Source organism: Furipterus horrens, unplaced genomic scaffold, assembly GCF_987537825.1.
Source record: "Furipterus horrens unplaced genomic scaffold, mFurHor1.1.pri manual_scaffold_6, whole genome shotgun sequence".
Classification (NCBI taxonomy): Eukaryota; Metazoa; Chordata; class Mammalia; order Chiroptera; family Furipteridae; genus Furipterus; species Furipterus horrens.
In genome coordinates this window covers 17354727-17372185 of record NW_028327176.1, presented here as the reverse complement: position 1 = coordinate 17372185, position 17459 = coordinate 17354727, and the positions used below count along the sequence as shown (strand labels likewise).

The following is a 17459-nucleotide window of genomic DNA, read 5'->3' as shown; positions in this document are numbered from 1 at the left end:
CAGGAACAGAGCCAGCAGTCAATCAATATCACACATGATACAGATACACCAGTCAGGACCCAAAGACAACCACCATGATTATCTAGCCCTGCTCTGAAACAGTGTTTCCCAAACCTGTCTGAAGATAAGAAATTCCTGCCATACTTGTTTAAAAAACAAAACAAAGCAGATTACCTTGTCTCAACCCAGACCTACTAAGTTATAATTCCCAGAAGAGGCCTGGTACTTTATATATTTTAAAAGCAGCCCAGATGATTCTTCTCAGGCATTTTTTGGAAGCACTTCTCTAGAAGTTCTTGCCAACACAAAGAGGTTAAAAGAAAAAAGGGAGGTATAACGACTGAAAAATGACTAAGTTGTTTCCTATAGATGATATAGTTATCTACCTAGAAGTCCAAGAAAACTAAGTGAAAAATTATTAGAACCATGTATTGCAGAAAAGTCAGTGAGATTTCCAGATGAAAATGTCCATAAAACCATTGAATATAGGAGTCTTAACCCAGACAAGAAGCCTGGGCTGGAATTAAGCATTGTAGACATTTATCAGTGTCCAGGGGGGTCATCTAAAACCTGGAACTGTGGAAAGGCACTGCAAGACAAGAGCCCAGGAGAGAATGCTGGCGAACATAACATCTGCTTTATGGTAGGTAATCAAAGGTTTAATGAATAGACAACACAGGAACATTTCATAATTGGACATTTTGTAGTCACTAAGTGGAGATAAAATGTAATGAGCATACAATACACATATATTAAGTTTATTTAGAGAAACAGTTCTACCTTCAACCTGCATCTATAGGTCTCACAAAGTACTAGCTAAATAGGTAATCATCACTGACGTTTTTGAGTTAATTTAGAAACAGACAAGCAATTCCCAGGGCTGGGTCACAGAGAACCCTAATCCTCCCACACACGAAAGAGGATACACATTCTCCACTTCAGCTCAGGTGGCCACCTGTAAGAATCAAAAAAGAACTAAAGCTGGAGAAAGGGCCGGGGCTAAGTGATGACTGCTAAAGAAAAGTCATACATTTCTCTGCGATGGAAACCCCCTGTCATCTCTGTGCTCTGAGAACAATCAGGATATGGTTGAAAAAGATGCCTTGTTGTTTCATAAACTATACACCTACACCACCACTGTCTTTGGTAAGCATCCATCTTTTTAAACAGCTGGGTCCATTTCAAATGGCCTGCCTTCTAACTCAGCACTTTTGCAGCTGTAAATGGGTTTAAGAATCAATAGCACATCCAAATACCACAAATGGGGGCAATGTTCAGATGCTAAAAAGAGCAATATTTAAACCATATCAATCAACGTATTGAAAATGATGATACATGCTGTCAGGACACCTCTAGCTTATTCCTTCTACTGTGAGGATGACCCTGGAAAGTCCCCAATTTCAGAAGGAGGGCCTTGGCCACAAAGCAGCCAGTTTAGCTGTGGGTGAGGAGGACTTCAGGGTACTTCTCCCAAGGCACTGATACCACCACTAGCAGGAGTAAAGCGAGGAAGCCAGAGCTCTGCATCCTCCTGGCAAAACTCTCTCCGACCCAACCCTCCCACTGGCACCACCGTGCTCTGCCTTGGAGGCTATCTGGGGCCAATCCTAGCACCACTTTTATCAGAGGCTAGGCCTGTTTCACAAGAAATCCAGGACTCCTGCTGGATTCTCATTCCCATAAGGCTCTGCACATCCCTCTGACATGACCCTGTCTCCCACTAATCCTCAACTCTCCAAACCCTTCCACTTCTCTTCACAGTCCACCATCAGCACAACCCCTTGTTGAACTGAGAACATCTTCTCTGAGAGTTGCTTTCACCCTCTTGCTCTGAGAGGAAACCTAGCTTTCCCAGAAGGCTGGGCTTCCCCTGAAGCCATTCAAGTGGTAGCGGCTCTCTCTCACCCCTCAAACACCTACAGCTCCAGGTGTGTAAGATGTCCTCTGAAAACCTCATGGCCATTCTCAGGTCTTTTCCCCTTTTCCTTAGAACCCCAGTTTTGAATGTCATGTCATCAGATTTAAACCTTAAATATCCCTCCAGTCATGTCCAACATTACTGCTGTCTTAATTCTTATTCACTTCAACATCCACACAGTTGGCCTTTCCAATATATCAAGCTACAGTGGGTTGAATGAGGGCCCAAAAAAGGCATGTCTGCACCCTAATCTCTGGGACCCGAGAATATTACCTTATGTGGCAAATGAGGTAACATTATCTTTTATGGCAAAATACATAATTAAGTTAAGGATCTTAAGAGCAAAATTTTTTTCCCCAGATTATGTGGGACCAAAACACAATCACATGTATCCTTGTGAGACAGACATAGAGAAGAGAACAGAGAGAAGAGGAAGAGGTAATATGACCAAGGAGGCGTATATTGGAGTGATGTAGCCACATGTCATGGAATGACAGCAGCCACCAGAAGCTGAAAAGGCCAAGAAGGGTATGAGGGCTAATTTAATTGTCAACTTGCCTGAGCTACAAGTTACCCAGATATTTGGTCAAACATTATTAGTGTGTTTCTATGAGGGTATTATTCGATGAGAGTAATATAAAAATCAGTAGTCTGAATAAAGCAGATTGCCCTACCTAATGGAGGTGGGCCTCATCCAATCCATTGAAGGCCTGCATAGAACAAAAAGGCTGATCCTCCCCTGAGGAAGAGAGAATTCCTCCTGCCTGCCTACCTTTGAACTGGGACAATGGCTTTTTCCTGCCTTCAGACTTGAATTGATCCACTAACTCTTCCTGGGTCTCAAGCCTGCTGGTTTTGGGACCAAAACTACATTATCAGTTCTCCTGGTTCACCGGCCTTCAGACTCTGACTAGAACTACACCATCCGCTCTTCTGGGTCCCCAGCTTGCCAACTCAACCTGCAGATCCTGAGACTTGCCAGCCTCCATAACCACCTGAGTTAATTCCTTATAATAAATTTCTTCATATTTATCTATCTGCTCTTGGTTCTGTTTCTCTGGAGACTAACACAAATAGAGGCTATGCTAGACATCTTGTTTTCAAACTTGTGGTATCCAGAACTGAGAGAAAACAAATTTGTTTTAAGCCAGCAAGTCTGTGGTAATTTTTTATGGCAGCCCAAGGAAACTTAAACACTGAACTTCACTCAACTCTTCTCCTTCCACAATCTCTCCCCTACTCTACACTGGCCATCAGCTTCATAGTCATATTGCAGAACATTTTATTGCCAATCACTATACATCACCTACAATCAGAATCCCAAGCACCCCACTCTCATACCAACTTCTAGCTTTCTAGCTGACTCCTAGTACCCTACCTTTAATGGTACTCCAACCACAGCAGGACCAGACTCCATTGAGCCTGGCACCTTCAATTAACCCCGTATCTCCCTCATGGCCTCATTTCTATCTTTAAACAACCTACAACTCACGGTCCATTATTATATTCACTTCTTTGTATTTTACAGTCCCACCAGCAGTGTATATGGGCTCCTATTTCCTCACATCCTCATCAGCACTTGTCATTGTTGGTGTTTTTTTATTTTAGTCATCCTTGTGGGTGTGAAGTGGCACCACATTGTGGTTTTGATTAGACATTTCCACAATGACTAATTATGATGAGTATCTTTTCACGTGCTTATTGGTCATTTGTATTATCTTGTTTGGAAAATATCTACTCAGATCCTTTGCCCATTTTTCCCCCAGTTAATTTACTTTTTAAATGTGGTACAAAATACACGACATAAAATTTACCGTCTTAACCATTTTTAAATGTTCAATGTAGTAGTAAGTTTATTCACACTGTTGTGAAACAGATCTCCTGAACTTTTTCATCTTGTAAATCTGAAACTCTATACTGATTACACAACAATGCCCCTTCTTTTGCCCCTTGCCCCAGCTCCAGGTATCCACCATTCCACTTTCCCTCTGTCCATGTTTAAATTGGGTTACTTGGTGTTTTTTACTGCTGCTGAGTTGTAAGAGTTCTTTAAAATCCTGGATACAAGCCCCTTATCAGAGTTATGATTTGTAAAGTTTCTCCTTTCTGGTGTTTTGTTTTGTTTTTTTACTTTTTTGATGGTATCTTTTGAAGCACCAAAGTTGTTAATTTTGATGAAGTGCAATTTATCTGTTTTGGGCCTGCTGCTTGTGCTTTTAGTATCATGTCTAGGAAGGTGCTATGTACCCCAAGGTCACAAAAGACATTTTGTTCTAAGGGTTTTCTGGCCAAAAGGTAAGTCAACAATCTGAATTGCTACAGGTCTACAACAACACAATTTGCTCTGACTCCTTCAAAGAAATGATTTAACATCACTAATGCCCAAACAATTACAGTGGACATATATATGAGTTGCTCATTAACATTTATTTTAAAAAGAATAATAAATAATATTAACGAGCTTGTTAAATAAGTCCAAATACTTTCTCATTTATAGATTTTGAAGAAAAGGATAAGTAACTTTGTTTAGAGGTGAAGTCTGCCCTCTGCTGGGAAGAAAGGTGAAATGCTCACAGCATCGAATGAGTTATATAACTACCCTACTGAGGCACTCCACTAACAAAACGTATCTGTGTATTTCGTATAAACACACACACACACACACACACACACACACCCTGCCACAGAGTGACCAAGTGGGAATCAAAGTTCTCCTGGTAAAATGAAGACAAGGGTAAGCAGAGATCTGAATGTAAGGCACTGTGGGCAGAGAATAAGAATATGCTTGTTTATTTCCAGCCTCTTTGCATATAAAGAAAGGGTTACGAATTATGTATACTTCACCCAAATTAATAGAAAGGAAGGGAAGTCGGATCACTGTGTCACCTTGTCACCTTCTCTGTAGGATTCCCCAGGATGCCCTATGCCCTCACTCTCTTCCTCTCCCAATCATTCAGGCTAGGTTTAGAAAAGTAATAAACATGCCTGGCTCAGCCTCATCCCCACCCTTGTTTCCTGGAATCTGAAAACTCGACAGAGCACACACTCCGCCTGCTCCCAGGAGTGGCCACGCTCTGTCCCTGCTGGAAAGACCCACACTGGGTGGGGGCATGTCCACTTCAGGGGCTACTAGAAAGTCCAGTTGTTTCTCACAGACTGCCATCTTCCTAACTCACCTGTGGGAAAAAGGGAAGTGGGATTAAATGGGTCTCCTAACATCTGGATAACTGGAACTACCACTAGAGAAAAGTGTTAGAAATAGATATTCATTGACAAAGGTGTCTATACTCGCTGCCTCCATCTCTCTCTCTCCTTTCCCTTTTGGACCCCCTATACTCAGGTTTTTGTCCCGACCACAGGGGTTGTTTTTGTCAAGATGATCCTCATACTGCTAGACAGAGGGTCGGGTCTCAGTGTTCTTACTCAGTATCAGCAGCACTGGACACAAGATGGATCACTTCCTCCTCATCAGAACACCCTCTTCGCTTTTTTCCACACCACCACACTCCTGGTTTTCACTCCACCTCATGGATGCTGGTTCCTCCTCTTCTCCAGGGTCCCTCAATGTTGGCAAACTCCAGGGGTCCATTGTTCCCTTCTCTCTTCTCTATCTTCATTCACTCACTTAGTGGAATCATCAGTCTGAGGGCTTTAAATATCAACTACATGCCAATGGCTCCCAAACTGATATTTCCATCTGAGACATTTCCTTGAAGTCTAGGCTCATATACAACGGCCTGCTCAACAGCTCCACATATGGGCATCTAAAGTCAGCATCTCCATCACCGAACCCTGGATCCCAAACACGCTCCATGTACAGACTTCCTGTTGCAGATGATGGCATTTCCAACCTCCCAGTTGTTTAGGACAAAATCTTAGTTTACCTGGACTCCTCTCCTCTCACAAGCCACATCCAACCCAATAGGCTGATTCATGAAACAAAACCTAATTCGATCCTTTTTTCCTATCTTATTTTAATAATTGTAATCACTTCTTCTAAACAGTCTCTTTTCCTTCCAGTTTATTCTTTTAAAAAATCTTTTTATTTCTTTCCTTCTTTTTTTCTCTCATTCTTTCTTATTTGTTGATTTCAGAGAGAGAGAAACATCAATTTGTTTTTCCACTTATTTATGCATTCTTGTATGTACTCTGACCTGGGATCAAACACACAACATTGGTGTATCAGGATGATGCTCTAACCAACTGAGCTACCCAGCCAGGGCCAGTTTACTCTTTACATGACATCCAGACTGATCAATTAAAAATATATATGAAGTCATGTGATTTTTCTACTTGAAACCCTATAAAGACTCCTCTTTTCATTCAGACTAAAAGCCAAATCCTTACAATAGCCAACAGGTGCTCACTACCTCTTTGACCTCCTCTCCTGCAATGCTCCCCTGCTCATTCCACTTAGGCCTCTTTGCTGTTCCCTGAATTCTCAGGCACACTCCTGCCTTAGGACCTTAATACTAACCACTCCTGCTCTTCTCCAGACATCTGCTGGCAGACATCTAAGACTCTGCTCAAATCTCACTTTCTCAACAAGGCATATATGACTCTCCCTACCCCACCCCTGATTCCTCTTTCTGAATTTACTGGCTCATGTGAGAGTCCAATGTAAATTGGCAGGGGAGCTCTGAGCCATCCATTCATGTGCCCAGCCTCCTTTTATCTAAGGGTTTCTGCCTTTGCCAGTCTTTGGAGACATTTCCATTTGATCAATGTATAGTGGGAGTGGGAAGGGTTAAGACAGAGAAGATGGAAAAGGCACACCTGCTTTCTTTCAACTGCCATGACCCAGAAGTAACATAATCACTTTCCAACAAATTCCACTGGTGAAAACTAACCATAAGGTTCCATCTGACTGCAAGGAGGATGGGATATATGCATATATTCTAGTTATATGTCCAGGAAGAAAAGGAAAACTTAGATATTGGTAAGTACTCCTAATCATTAAATATCTTTTTGCTCCCTTTTCCTAAACATAAAACACACAAAATCCTTCTACCCCTCAAAAAACAAACAGACTTCTGGCCAAGATGGAGGTATAGACAGACATGTTGCATCCCCCTCCACAACTAAGAAGGAATACAACTACCTCAAAACTAGAAACAACCGGAAGTTCCAGAAAATCAAACTGCATGAAAGTCCAGCAAACAAAGATATAAAGAAGAAATACTCATCCAGACAGGCAGGAGGGGCAGAGCCAGGGCAGAAAGGACGTGGTGGCCCCAGCAGCAGTGGCAGTAGCAGGCCGGCAGAAAGCGTAGTCAAACACGTTTTAAAAAGTCAGGAGGGAATGTGGGGAGTCTTCCTAGCTCCTCACCGGACCTCACAGCTCATGGTCCCAGCACTGGGGAAAATCAAGCCTCATTGCTTCTGACTGTGCAGAATAGAGGGGGTTGGGGTAGAGGAAGAAACTGCTGGTCTCTCAGCAGAGTCCACTTGTTAAAAGGGCCCCCACAGTCCTAGAACGTCTGCAGACCCACCCACTCTGGGAACGACAGCCAGGGCAGCAGCTAGAGGGACGTCTGTACAGTGTGGAAGTGGGAGAGGTGCCTGGAAAAGGGGCGAGTGCTGGGCAGGCTGCATTGCTCCCTCTCAGATCCCTCCCCCCCCATACAGTGCCACAACACGGTGAAACAGGTTGCCCTGTACTGACGAATCCCTAAGGCTCCACCCCTTACAACATAACAGGAGCGACAGCTCTACCTGGGACACAGAGGCAAACAAAGACAGGAGCCTGTCAGAATGAGGAGACAGAGAAGCATGGCCCAAAAGAAGGAACGGATCAAGGTTCCAGTGGAAAAACGAAGCAACGAGGAGATAGCCAACCTCACAGATGAGGAAATAGACATCCTAACAGGTGCAGAATTCCAAACACTGGTGACAAAGAAGCTCACAGGCTTGACAGATATGCTTGAGTATGGCAAACGCATAAGAGAAGAAGTGAAGGCTATGCTAAGTTAAATGAAGGAAAATCCACACAAAACCAATGGTGAAGGGAAGGAAACTGGGATTCAAATCAATGATTTGGAACACAAGGAAGAAAAAACAGCCAACCAGTGCAGAATGAGGAAGCAAGAATTTTAAAAAATGAGAAAAACTTCCCAAATTTTGCGAAGGAGATAGACATACAGGGCCAGGAGGCATGGAGGGTCCAAGGCTAGCTGGACCCAGAGGGGACAACACCAGGACACATCATGATTGAGATGCCAAAGGTGAAAGATAAAGACAGAGTCCTGGGGGCAGCAAGAGAGAGGCAGAGAGTTGCCTACAGTGGGGTGCCTATAGGACTATCAGCTGATTTCTCAGAGGACACTTTGCAGGTAGGAAGGGACTGGCAAGCAGTATTCAATGTGATGAAAGGCAACCTGCAACCAAGATTACTCTATCCAGCAAAGCTATCATTTAGAATGGAAGGGCAGATGAAGTGCTTCCCAGACAAGGTGAACCAAAAGGAGTTCATCATCACCAAGCCATTATTATATGAAAAGTCAAAGGGACTTACTTAAGAAAAAGAAGATCAAAATTATGAACATTAAAATGACAACAAACCCACAACTATCAACAACTGAATCTAAAAAATAAAAACAAAATCCAACTAAGAAAATCAGAATAGTAACAGAATCATATGTATGGGGATCATTTGGAGGGTTATCAGCTGGGAGAGGGGAGGGGGAGAAATGGGGAAACGGTGCAGGGATTAAGAAGCGTAATTGACTGGTACAAAATAGACAGGGAGATGTTAAGAATAATATAGGAAAGAGTGAAGCCGAAGAGCTTATATGCACGACCCATGGACATGTACTAAGGGGGGTGGGAATGCTGGAAGGAAGGGGGATACTGGGCAGAGGGGAGCAAAGGGGAAAACAATTGGAACTACTGTAACAACATAATCAATAAAATATACTCTAAAAACAAACAAACAAACAAAACACCCAAGAACCCTGAAGCCCCATTCAGCCACTGCATCTAACAACATGCTCAGGAACTCTGGGTACAGCACAGTCTTCTTCATCAAGACCATGTGTAGCTCTTTATGATGCAACTATGAACTGAAAAAGCAAATGACCTGTACGCTCCCTCCCCAGGGAGGAACAGGAGCAGGAGGCTCTTCCTCATCCAGTACTGTGTCCAGCCAGGCACTGGCACGCCCTCCTAAGAAACCACATAACCTTCACAACCCACCTCCTGCCAGAGCAAGTTCGGGTTTTTAGAAAGTGGTTTTTAAGCTCAAATAGTCAGTGGCTTATTCAGTCCAGGCTCATGGTTCTCACCAATATAATTCCCCTCAAAACTTAGTACACCTCTGATCTATTTGTTTCCCAACAGTTCCACGTGTTAGTAATGACAAAGTTCTTTCCTAGACATAATTCTCAAGCCTGAGTTATTTATGTCTTTGCCTCCATGGCTTTCAAGTTACAGAAGCCACCTGGAGGCCAAATGAAACAACAGATCTGGTTTCCAGCTTTGGCTGCACAACAGAATTACTTGTGGGCACTTTTAAAAAACTGCCTGTGTCCAGGTTTCACGTACCCCAGACCCATTCAATCAGAAGGTATGTAGGTGAAGCTAAGGTGATTCTGATGAGCAGCCAAGAACAAGAACCTGTACCCTCGATGGGAACTTTGCCACAGGACTGAACCACTTTTTTTGACCTGAGGAAGTGTGCTAGGCCTTTGTCGCTCCAAGCCTTTCTCAAATCTTATCTCTTGCTCTCCAGGGTCTAGAAACAGTCTGTTTTTTCCTTTCCTTGACCCAAGGGTCAGAACTTTCTCTATTCCCTTATAGTTTTTGCTTGAAAACTAGCAAATTCTTTCATAAGCTCATCTCTTCCTTGTCATACTCTATCGATCACAGGTAACACACACCCTCACCCTCTGGTCCTTTCCGACATTTGACCTAGAGCTCAGTCAGCATGAGATGTGCCTTCCAAGTCACCACAGATAACACGTTTGCCAAACTGGTCATCACTGCATAACATGGGTTTCTGTCCTCCCACTCCAATACCAGTGTCCTCCTAAGTGCCACCTGACTGCTAACTAAGCCAATGGCACACATTTTAAGGTTTTGTTCTAACAGAACTCCACTCCTAGTACCAACTACTATGAAAACATTAAAACCTCAGTAGCTTAACACAACGTTTCTCTCTTGCTCCCACCAAAGTCAAGTGGGTTGACGAGATAGTATTCTCAATCCATTACTCAGGAAACCAGTGTCCCTTTATTTTATAGCCTCACTCTTATTTGGGTCCCAATGAAGTTCTCTCCACTGAGCTCACAGAGAGGATAGAAAATGCTCCCAGCTATTAACTCTCTCGTCCTGGGAAGGCACATACCACTCTGCTCACATTCCACTGGCGAGAACGACTCACGTGGTCCTGCCTAGATACAGGGGACTGGGAAATAAGTGAGATACGGGCCCAGCAAGAACAGGAAAATAGTGATGTTGGTGAGCCCTGGAAGCCTCTTTCATACCCTGAAGAGTTTAAGCTGCACAACGGCAGGAATCTTTGTCTGGGTTATTGATAGATGGATCCCTCATGCCTGATACAGTGTCTGGCACAGAGCAGGGGCTCAAAAAAAAAAAAAATCTTCTGAATGAATAATGAATGAACAGGATGAATCATGGATAGGATACCATATGGCATATTTTGTATAATAAAGACAAATTAATGAACTGATGACTAAAAGAATAATGAATTAGACTGCATAGTTACTTAGATAAAACATTACACAGAAACTTTTGGAAAAATCAAAGTAAACTTCTAAGCACAAACACTACACACAACAAATCCACAACAAAAATTCATACATGTGCTGATTAAGTGCACACCAAATTCACCCACTGTGACTAGAGAAACATTTATTCATAATACTAGTACAAATACAGAGGATACTCTTCAAAGAAATTACTATTAAATTGATCACACATCTTTTTGTTAGGTGGAAACTTTTCTCATATCAGCCTGAAAATTCACCCTGAGCTTTCTCAAACAGCAAGGGCATTGCACATACAGATTCCTAATCTTGAAAACAAGATTAGGACACACACACACACACACACAGCTAAAAAGACCTTACCAGGATACATCTACCATATAATACACACACTCATCAATATTCAGAACTGACACCTTTAGATACCAGCTTAAAATTATGCATGTGGATAATACTTGTTTTTTCTTTAAATCTTAAGTCATTATAGCAAAAATGAATAAATACAAAAAATAAAAAAGCTGAAATAAAAATAACAAATGGGGGTAAGGCTCACTTTACAAGAGTGTTATGAGGCTCAAATGGAAGTATGAGAATTCATCTGTGATTTCCTTACTTTCCTTGATGTATGTTATAGCTTAATGAAAAGTCAACAGAGTATATAAAAAACTGCTTTGTAAACCATAAAGTAACATTTAAACAGTCACGTATATTTAAATAAATGTAAAATTCCCATTCCCAAAAGGGTTACAAATTAGTTAAAAGAGCAGATTCCAACTAAAGTGAACAAGAAGATCCTTGTTCTTCTAGCCCAAACATGGAAAACAAGAATTTTCATTAGCAGCCTCCCAGGGAATCCAGTAGATACAAACTAACATTCCAGTTTACTGAATAAAAGGGACCACTGCAAGTGTCATGGTATCTCCATCTTCCGGAACTTTAAAAATTCTGCTTTTAAAGGCAAGTGAAGAAGCACAACATGCTTGCAGCCCCAGCCCTGACGTCAGCATTAAGACCTTACTACACAACAGCCTCCTTTGCAGGCATCTATCCGGAAATGGGCCCAAGCGCAGACACTGACGAAACAGAGCAGCTGGGGACACGGACTGAAACACAAAGCAGTTACCCAGGAGGAGTGCTCCTTCATCTGGTGTTGGTTGCTGTGGGAACCGCTGGCATGGCCACGCCAAAAGCAGTTTTGGCAGAGCTGGTAGTTGTGGCACTGCTGGCATCGGTACCGGAAGCCCATCATGCTCTCGCACCGGCAATAGGAGCACTCCACGGGATGGAAGACTGGGAGAGGGTGGAGGAAACAGGGGAGGGAGAGGGCAGTGGAGAAGACATGGGGTAAGAGGGAGAGAAACTCATTTTCATTTGGAGAATAAAGTCAATACAGTGGAAACCAAATCCAATATAAAAAAGCAAAGATGAAAACAAAATTAGAACTAAAGATTCCAAGCTGTCTCCTAGTTAGTTCATTTAACCGACTATTTATTAGAATTAAAAAAAGAAAAAAGAATACAATACGTTAAGAAAGAAATTTTTTCAGCCACCTCAGAAAATAGCCAATTTCCTTTTTTTCTCTTGTTAGTTTATTTAGAAGCAACTGGAATAGATCTCCAGCGTGAGTTCGTCTGCTTACAAGCTGGTGCTGCTGCTTCATTCTTGGCTCTTTCCCTCCCGACTTTTCCCTGGTTGCTAAAGTAGTAACTGCTTCCACACCCTCTTTAACCTTCTACGGCTCCCACTGCCCACAGCCAGAGCGCAGAGCTGCCTGCAACTGCCTCTCTTGCACATCCAATCCAGCCTCTGAACCAGTGTTCCAGCCCTTCTCCCTCCATCCCCCTGGTAATAGCGCAGGGCTTGGCAGGGTGGGGCGAAGCAGAGGGCTAAGACAGCAGGGAGAAAGGGGTGTTGCAGAGACCTGTTGTCTCTCCAAGGCTGCCTGGAGGAGAGCCTTGAAAATACAGCCAGAATCTGCTTCCCCTCCTATGCTCCTGCTGCCAATTTCTTTCTTTAAAATGAAACTCATGGTCCGCAAAATTTAGATAAATACACAAAGAAGGAGGAAAGAAAAAGCCTTCCTCCAAAATTTCTTCTCCAAACCTACTGCTTTTTAAAGATCTGCTATGTAACACCATGAGTTGTACACATACTTGTTTCCTTCCCTAACAAAATCCGTGAGCACCAGGATGAGGCACCATGTATCACTGTTACCTGCAAACAGTATTTTACACAGCACCCTGGAGTGAAGACCTGCAAATGTTTGCTGAATTAAATATGACCACACACCTGGGCACAAAAGGTAACTGGTAAAACGTAAGGCAAGACATATTAAAATAGCAGTTTTGGCCATGACCTCTAAGTAGCAGTGTAAAAATAAAGTACTATAGACCAATGAAGGGACAGTAATTTGGAGGACAGGAAACTCAGTGATCTGAGGCTCTTTCCTCCACCTCACTGGGCTTCTTACCTTGTGAAAAACTGTCAGGTGGCAGTAAGGACTCATAGAGATTACTGGGATTCTCTTAGAGCCTGAAAGTTTAGTTCACTGAGTGGGAAGTCTAGTTCACAGTTGTGCATTACAGATTATTATTTATACTTTTAAGTGTTGGTACCATAATTGTTGCCTCTGACAATTCAATTTTGAATAGAAAAAATGAAAGACAACAGGAAATAGGGATACATGAGGGGGGACCACCCCCATAAAAGTCATTATCTTCTGGAGGGTGGGACCCTTGTAGTACAGGATTCCCCGGCTAGGTGAATGTTCTAGGAACCCGTCTGCATCAGTGCACCAGCTGGTGTTGTTGTGAGAGGCTACATTTGGCTTCAGTGAATTTTGGGGGGAAGATCTTTAAACGTGTTTGCCCATTTCATGATGGGTGGTTTACAAGCACACCTGCACTGAGGGTTCAGCAGTTTTTGACCAAAAATGGCATGACCCCCGTGCCCCACCCTCCCTATTTACCCAGTCTTGCCCCGAGAGACATTTTTTTGTTTGTTTCCCTGGATGAAAAAGTCCTCAAAGGGAAATGTTTTGCCGATGTGGAAGAGGTGAAATAAAAAAACTTCAGAAGCACTAAAAGGCATCAAAATCTATGAGTTCAAAAACTGTTTTGAGCAGTGGAAGTCTTGATAGGTGTACTGCATTGAGAGTACTTTGAAAGTAACTGAAGTTCAAACATATAAGAACAAATACACAATTTTTTATAAATAAATTCCTCTTTTTGGGGTCCCCCCTCGTAGTATTCAAATCTTCTTCTGAACAACTCTTTCTAGCACTTTATATGCAAAGCAATCTGATCTCAATTTTAAGGAATTTTAGTCCTGCTTCCAAAAATGTATATTAACTAGGAAATCAAGAGTCAAAAAAAAAAAAAAAAGAAAATTGAGCACTAAGTGAAGAAAACAATATAACAAGATAACCAAAGACAAAAAGAAAAGTAAAATACAAATGAGAAATCCAAAGAACACACTTCCTCTAAGAAATTAAGGCTTTTATCATCAAAAGATGTCTAAGGAATCATAAAAATGCTAAGAGTCAGTGTTCCAAGTTAAAACTATACAACTCAGCAGAGCTCTGCCAGACAACATACCCCCAAATCAATCTGTAGCTCACACCAGTGCAGGCAACACAAGTGCTGGGGTTAATATTAAATGGCATATGCACATTAATATTAAATTAACAAATACGTCTGGATCATTTTGGTTGAATATGTATGTCTATGTGATTCTTCCTCTCTTAGAAATCAGTCAAGAGCCAGCCAGTGCTTACATTCATCAGCAGAATGCGTGACCAGGTAGAAAACACAGAGAACCAGCATGAGGAAAGAATCAACAAGTGTGCTGGGTTCATTATAAATAAGATCAGGTTTTGGTAAAGTATTGTCTTTGGAAGAATATGTCATGTGATAGTTATCTTCCAATATACTATACACTTGAGTTAATAAACCAGTATAAAAAAATGCAACTTTTGCTTAAGCAAATAAATATTTATCCTTATAAATAAGTAACTTCAGTACAACTCAAGTGATGAATTTTCCAAGAAGGGCCCAAACAACAACAAAAAAAATTTAAAACACCATAATTAAATTTCTTCCCATCATAAATATTAAGATATGTAGATAAATGTTAAGTGTGGTAGGTAATGTTTTATTTTCTAGGTATTCCAACAAGTTTATAATATATCTCTGCCTCTAAGAAAAATATCAATAACCACATAAGAATGTAATCAATAAATAATATAAATTCATAATAAAATGTCCATATGAATAATAATACACCAAGAAAAATAAGATTCTTTCTACTTGGTATAGCAGATACAAAATGATCTATGAAAATGAATTGGCTATAAAACTACTAAAACATTTAAGGCTATAAAAGTATTGCCTCCAGAAGAACCAATAATACTGTAATAATTTAACAGTATAAGTCTTTATCCAAAAATCCTATTAAAAATTTTTAGCTGTTTTACTCTAGTCAAGAGCTACTGAAACTTTAAAAAAAAATCCTGAATCTAAGGTACTTGTGCATTAAAGTCACAGTTAAAAAAAAAAAAAGTATGGATAAGAGGGGGAGAAAATGAAAAAGTACGTAAGTGTGTTTCATTCTTACAAAGGGAAAAAAGAGGACTCTGCTTTCTAGCGCCTTTCAGCTGCGACTGTTCTCTTGTGTGAAATGAGGAGACACAGGCAAGAGCCGTGAGAGAAGGTGGGTTACAGAGAAAAACCACAGCCTTCCCTTTAATCCACTTACACAGCCCAAGCAAGGAGATAAGGTGATAGCAACAGCAGAAAAAAAATTAACAAGTTACTAAGAGATAAGTTCCATTTCGATTCCAAGTAAAACAAAGATTGAAGCCAAGTTACTGGGAAGGATACTGAGAGTAATTCAAGGTAAAATAGTAAAGGAAAAAACCGAAGATATGTGAAATTCTTTCTAAGCTGCTTTCCTTCAAATGATTCAAAAATATACTTTTAGTGGTTGATAGAAAATATATCCATTTTTTTAGATCTATGATTTTTATAAATCAAAGGAAAAAAGAAGCCAGAGCTAATTCAGGTGGGCTCAAGTCAAAAACCACCACCTAGAATCTCAGGGAGGAAAGCATAGAGTTTGTGCCACAAAGTTTTATGACCTGATATTACTACTTCTTGGTATCCTATCTAAGTAATAAGGCCCCCACCACTTCTTTTGAGAAACAGTCTTCCCTTGAAAGCTAAAGTCACAAATTCAAATGATAAAGTGCCAGTAACTGTCAATTACAGTTTAAATCATAATAGCTAAGGACATAACAAATACTCTCAGTTCACATACTTCCTACAGCACAAGGAACTGAAGGATGTGAGTTCTGCTTACCGTTCTCAACATGAGCAAGCCTGTGCATGAGAGGTAGCCAGACAAGGCACTGGGGAGGAGGGTCGGCCATCATGGTGTCTAAGAACATATTTAGCATTATCTTTTTCTGTGAGGAAAAGAAAAACAAATGTACTTCATATTTTTCAAGTACTTCTGAACTCCAAGATTAAGTTTATTTAGGACTCTTCCAACCAAGTTATAATAAATTACACATGGAATTTTACCGCAAAATAAAATATTTTACATTACTACAGACACTGCTACACACTATACTATACACTACTCCTATATGCAAATGCATTTCCACATACATTATTTTATGAGTCTTAAAGCAACTGTATGAGGTAAATAGGGTTAGGCATTACCATCTTCATTTTACAGATGATAAAAGAAAAGAACAAAGCATTTAAATGACTTGTATAGGTCCTGCCCAAATCAGACACAAGGCAGGACCAGAACCCAGATATCCTTCAAATTACTATTCCTGTTATGCAATGGGGGAGCACCCGCCCCACACCTGATTATAAACACCAGCGAGAAGAGGAACCATGACCGTCTGGTTGCCTTGCACTTCCAGCATTCATAACAGTGCCGGGCATTCAACAGGCATTTAGTAAGTAATTGCTGAATAAACAACGTGAGGGGCAAACACTCTTAGACATCACTTAACAACCTCCTCATTTACAGAAGAGAAAGCTGAAGCTCTGAGTAGTGAAGCTATTTGACCAAGTCACAGAGATAGGTATAGAAAGGATGAGATTAGATCCTAAATCTCCAAATGCCCAAGTACTCCCTCCATTATACAATCTCCCTGGCTGGACTGCATTTTTCTGTCCTATCATTATTTCTCTCTGTTAAACAAATGCATAGTAAGCTTCCACTGTATGGGAAACACTGATGAATTACGTCCCGTGCAGATAAAGAGACTGAGAAAACAGTCTAGAAAAAAAAAAGTCATATGCTGTAGACAGAACACATCCTCAACAGTATTTCAAATTAATGAATTTTCTTTTTATTTTCTCTAATGCACAAAACACCTTTCTAGCTCCAAAGAGAAAGGAAAAAGGAGGAAAAGGCCATGCCATTCAACTAGATGTTAGAATTCTATCACTGTAACCTGGACAGCCAGGCCCCTACTTCAAACTTTATTCCAAAAGAAGAGCAAAGGCAAAGGGCAAACACAGGAGAATAAGAAATGCACAGCCCTGTACACAGTCCTGTTCCAGGCCCTGCCCCACCATTCAAAGGCTACCGGGGGGGGGGGGGGGGGTGCTAAGCCTTAGGGGTAGGGTGAAGCCAAAAGGCACCCAGAATTTCATCTCCCTCTCTCCCAAGTAGATGCAGTCTCAATCCCACCACTTCATTTAAAGTGAAAAACAGGGTATAAAAAATATGGTGCTTCCCCATAAAATTTTAAAATACTGCAGGAAAAATAAAGTAGAAAAGGTCAAATTGGT

General features: G+C 41.2%; 1 protein-coding gene across 14 annotated transcripts in view; it reads right to left on the bottom strand.

Annotated features, from left to right (window-relative positions):
• DTNB (dystrobrevin beta) overlaps nucleotides 1–17459 on the bottom strand; it is a 207661-nt gene that overhangs the window by 115780 nt on the left and 74422 nt on the right. For all 14 annotated transcript variants that reach the window (XM_090281077.1, XM_090281081.1, XM_090281084.1 and 11 more), the window contains exons 7-8: nucleotides 16003–16108; nucleotides 11768–11934 (exon numbers count right to left, since the gene is read on the bottom strand). In XM_090281077.1, the coding sequence (XP_090137203.1) occupies nucleotides 11768–11934; nucleotides 16003–16108 (273 nt within the window). The remainder of the gene's footprint in view (nucleotides 1–11767; nucleotides 11935–16002; nucleotides 16109–17459) is intronic.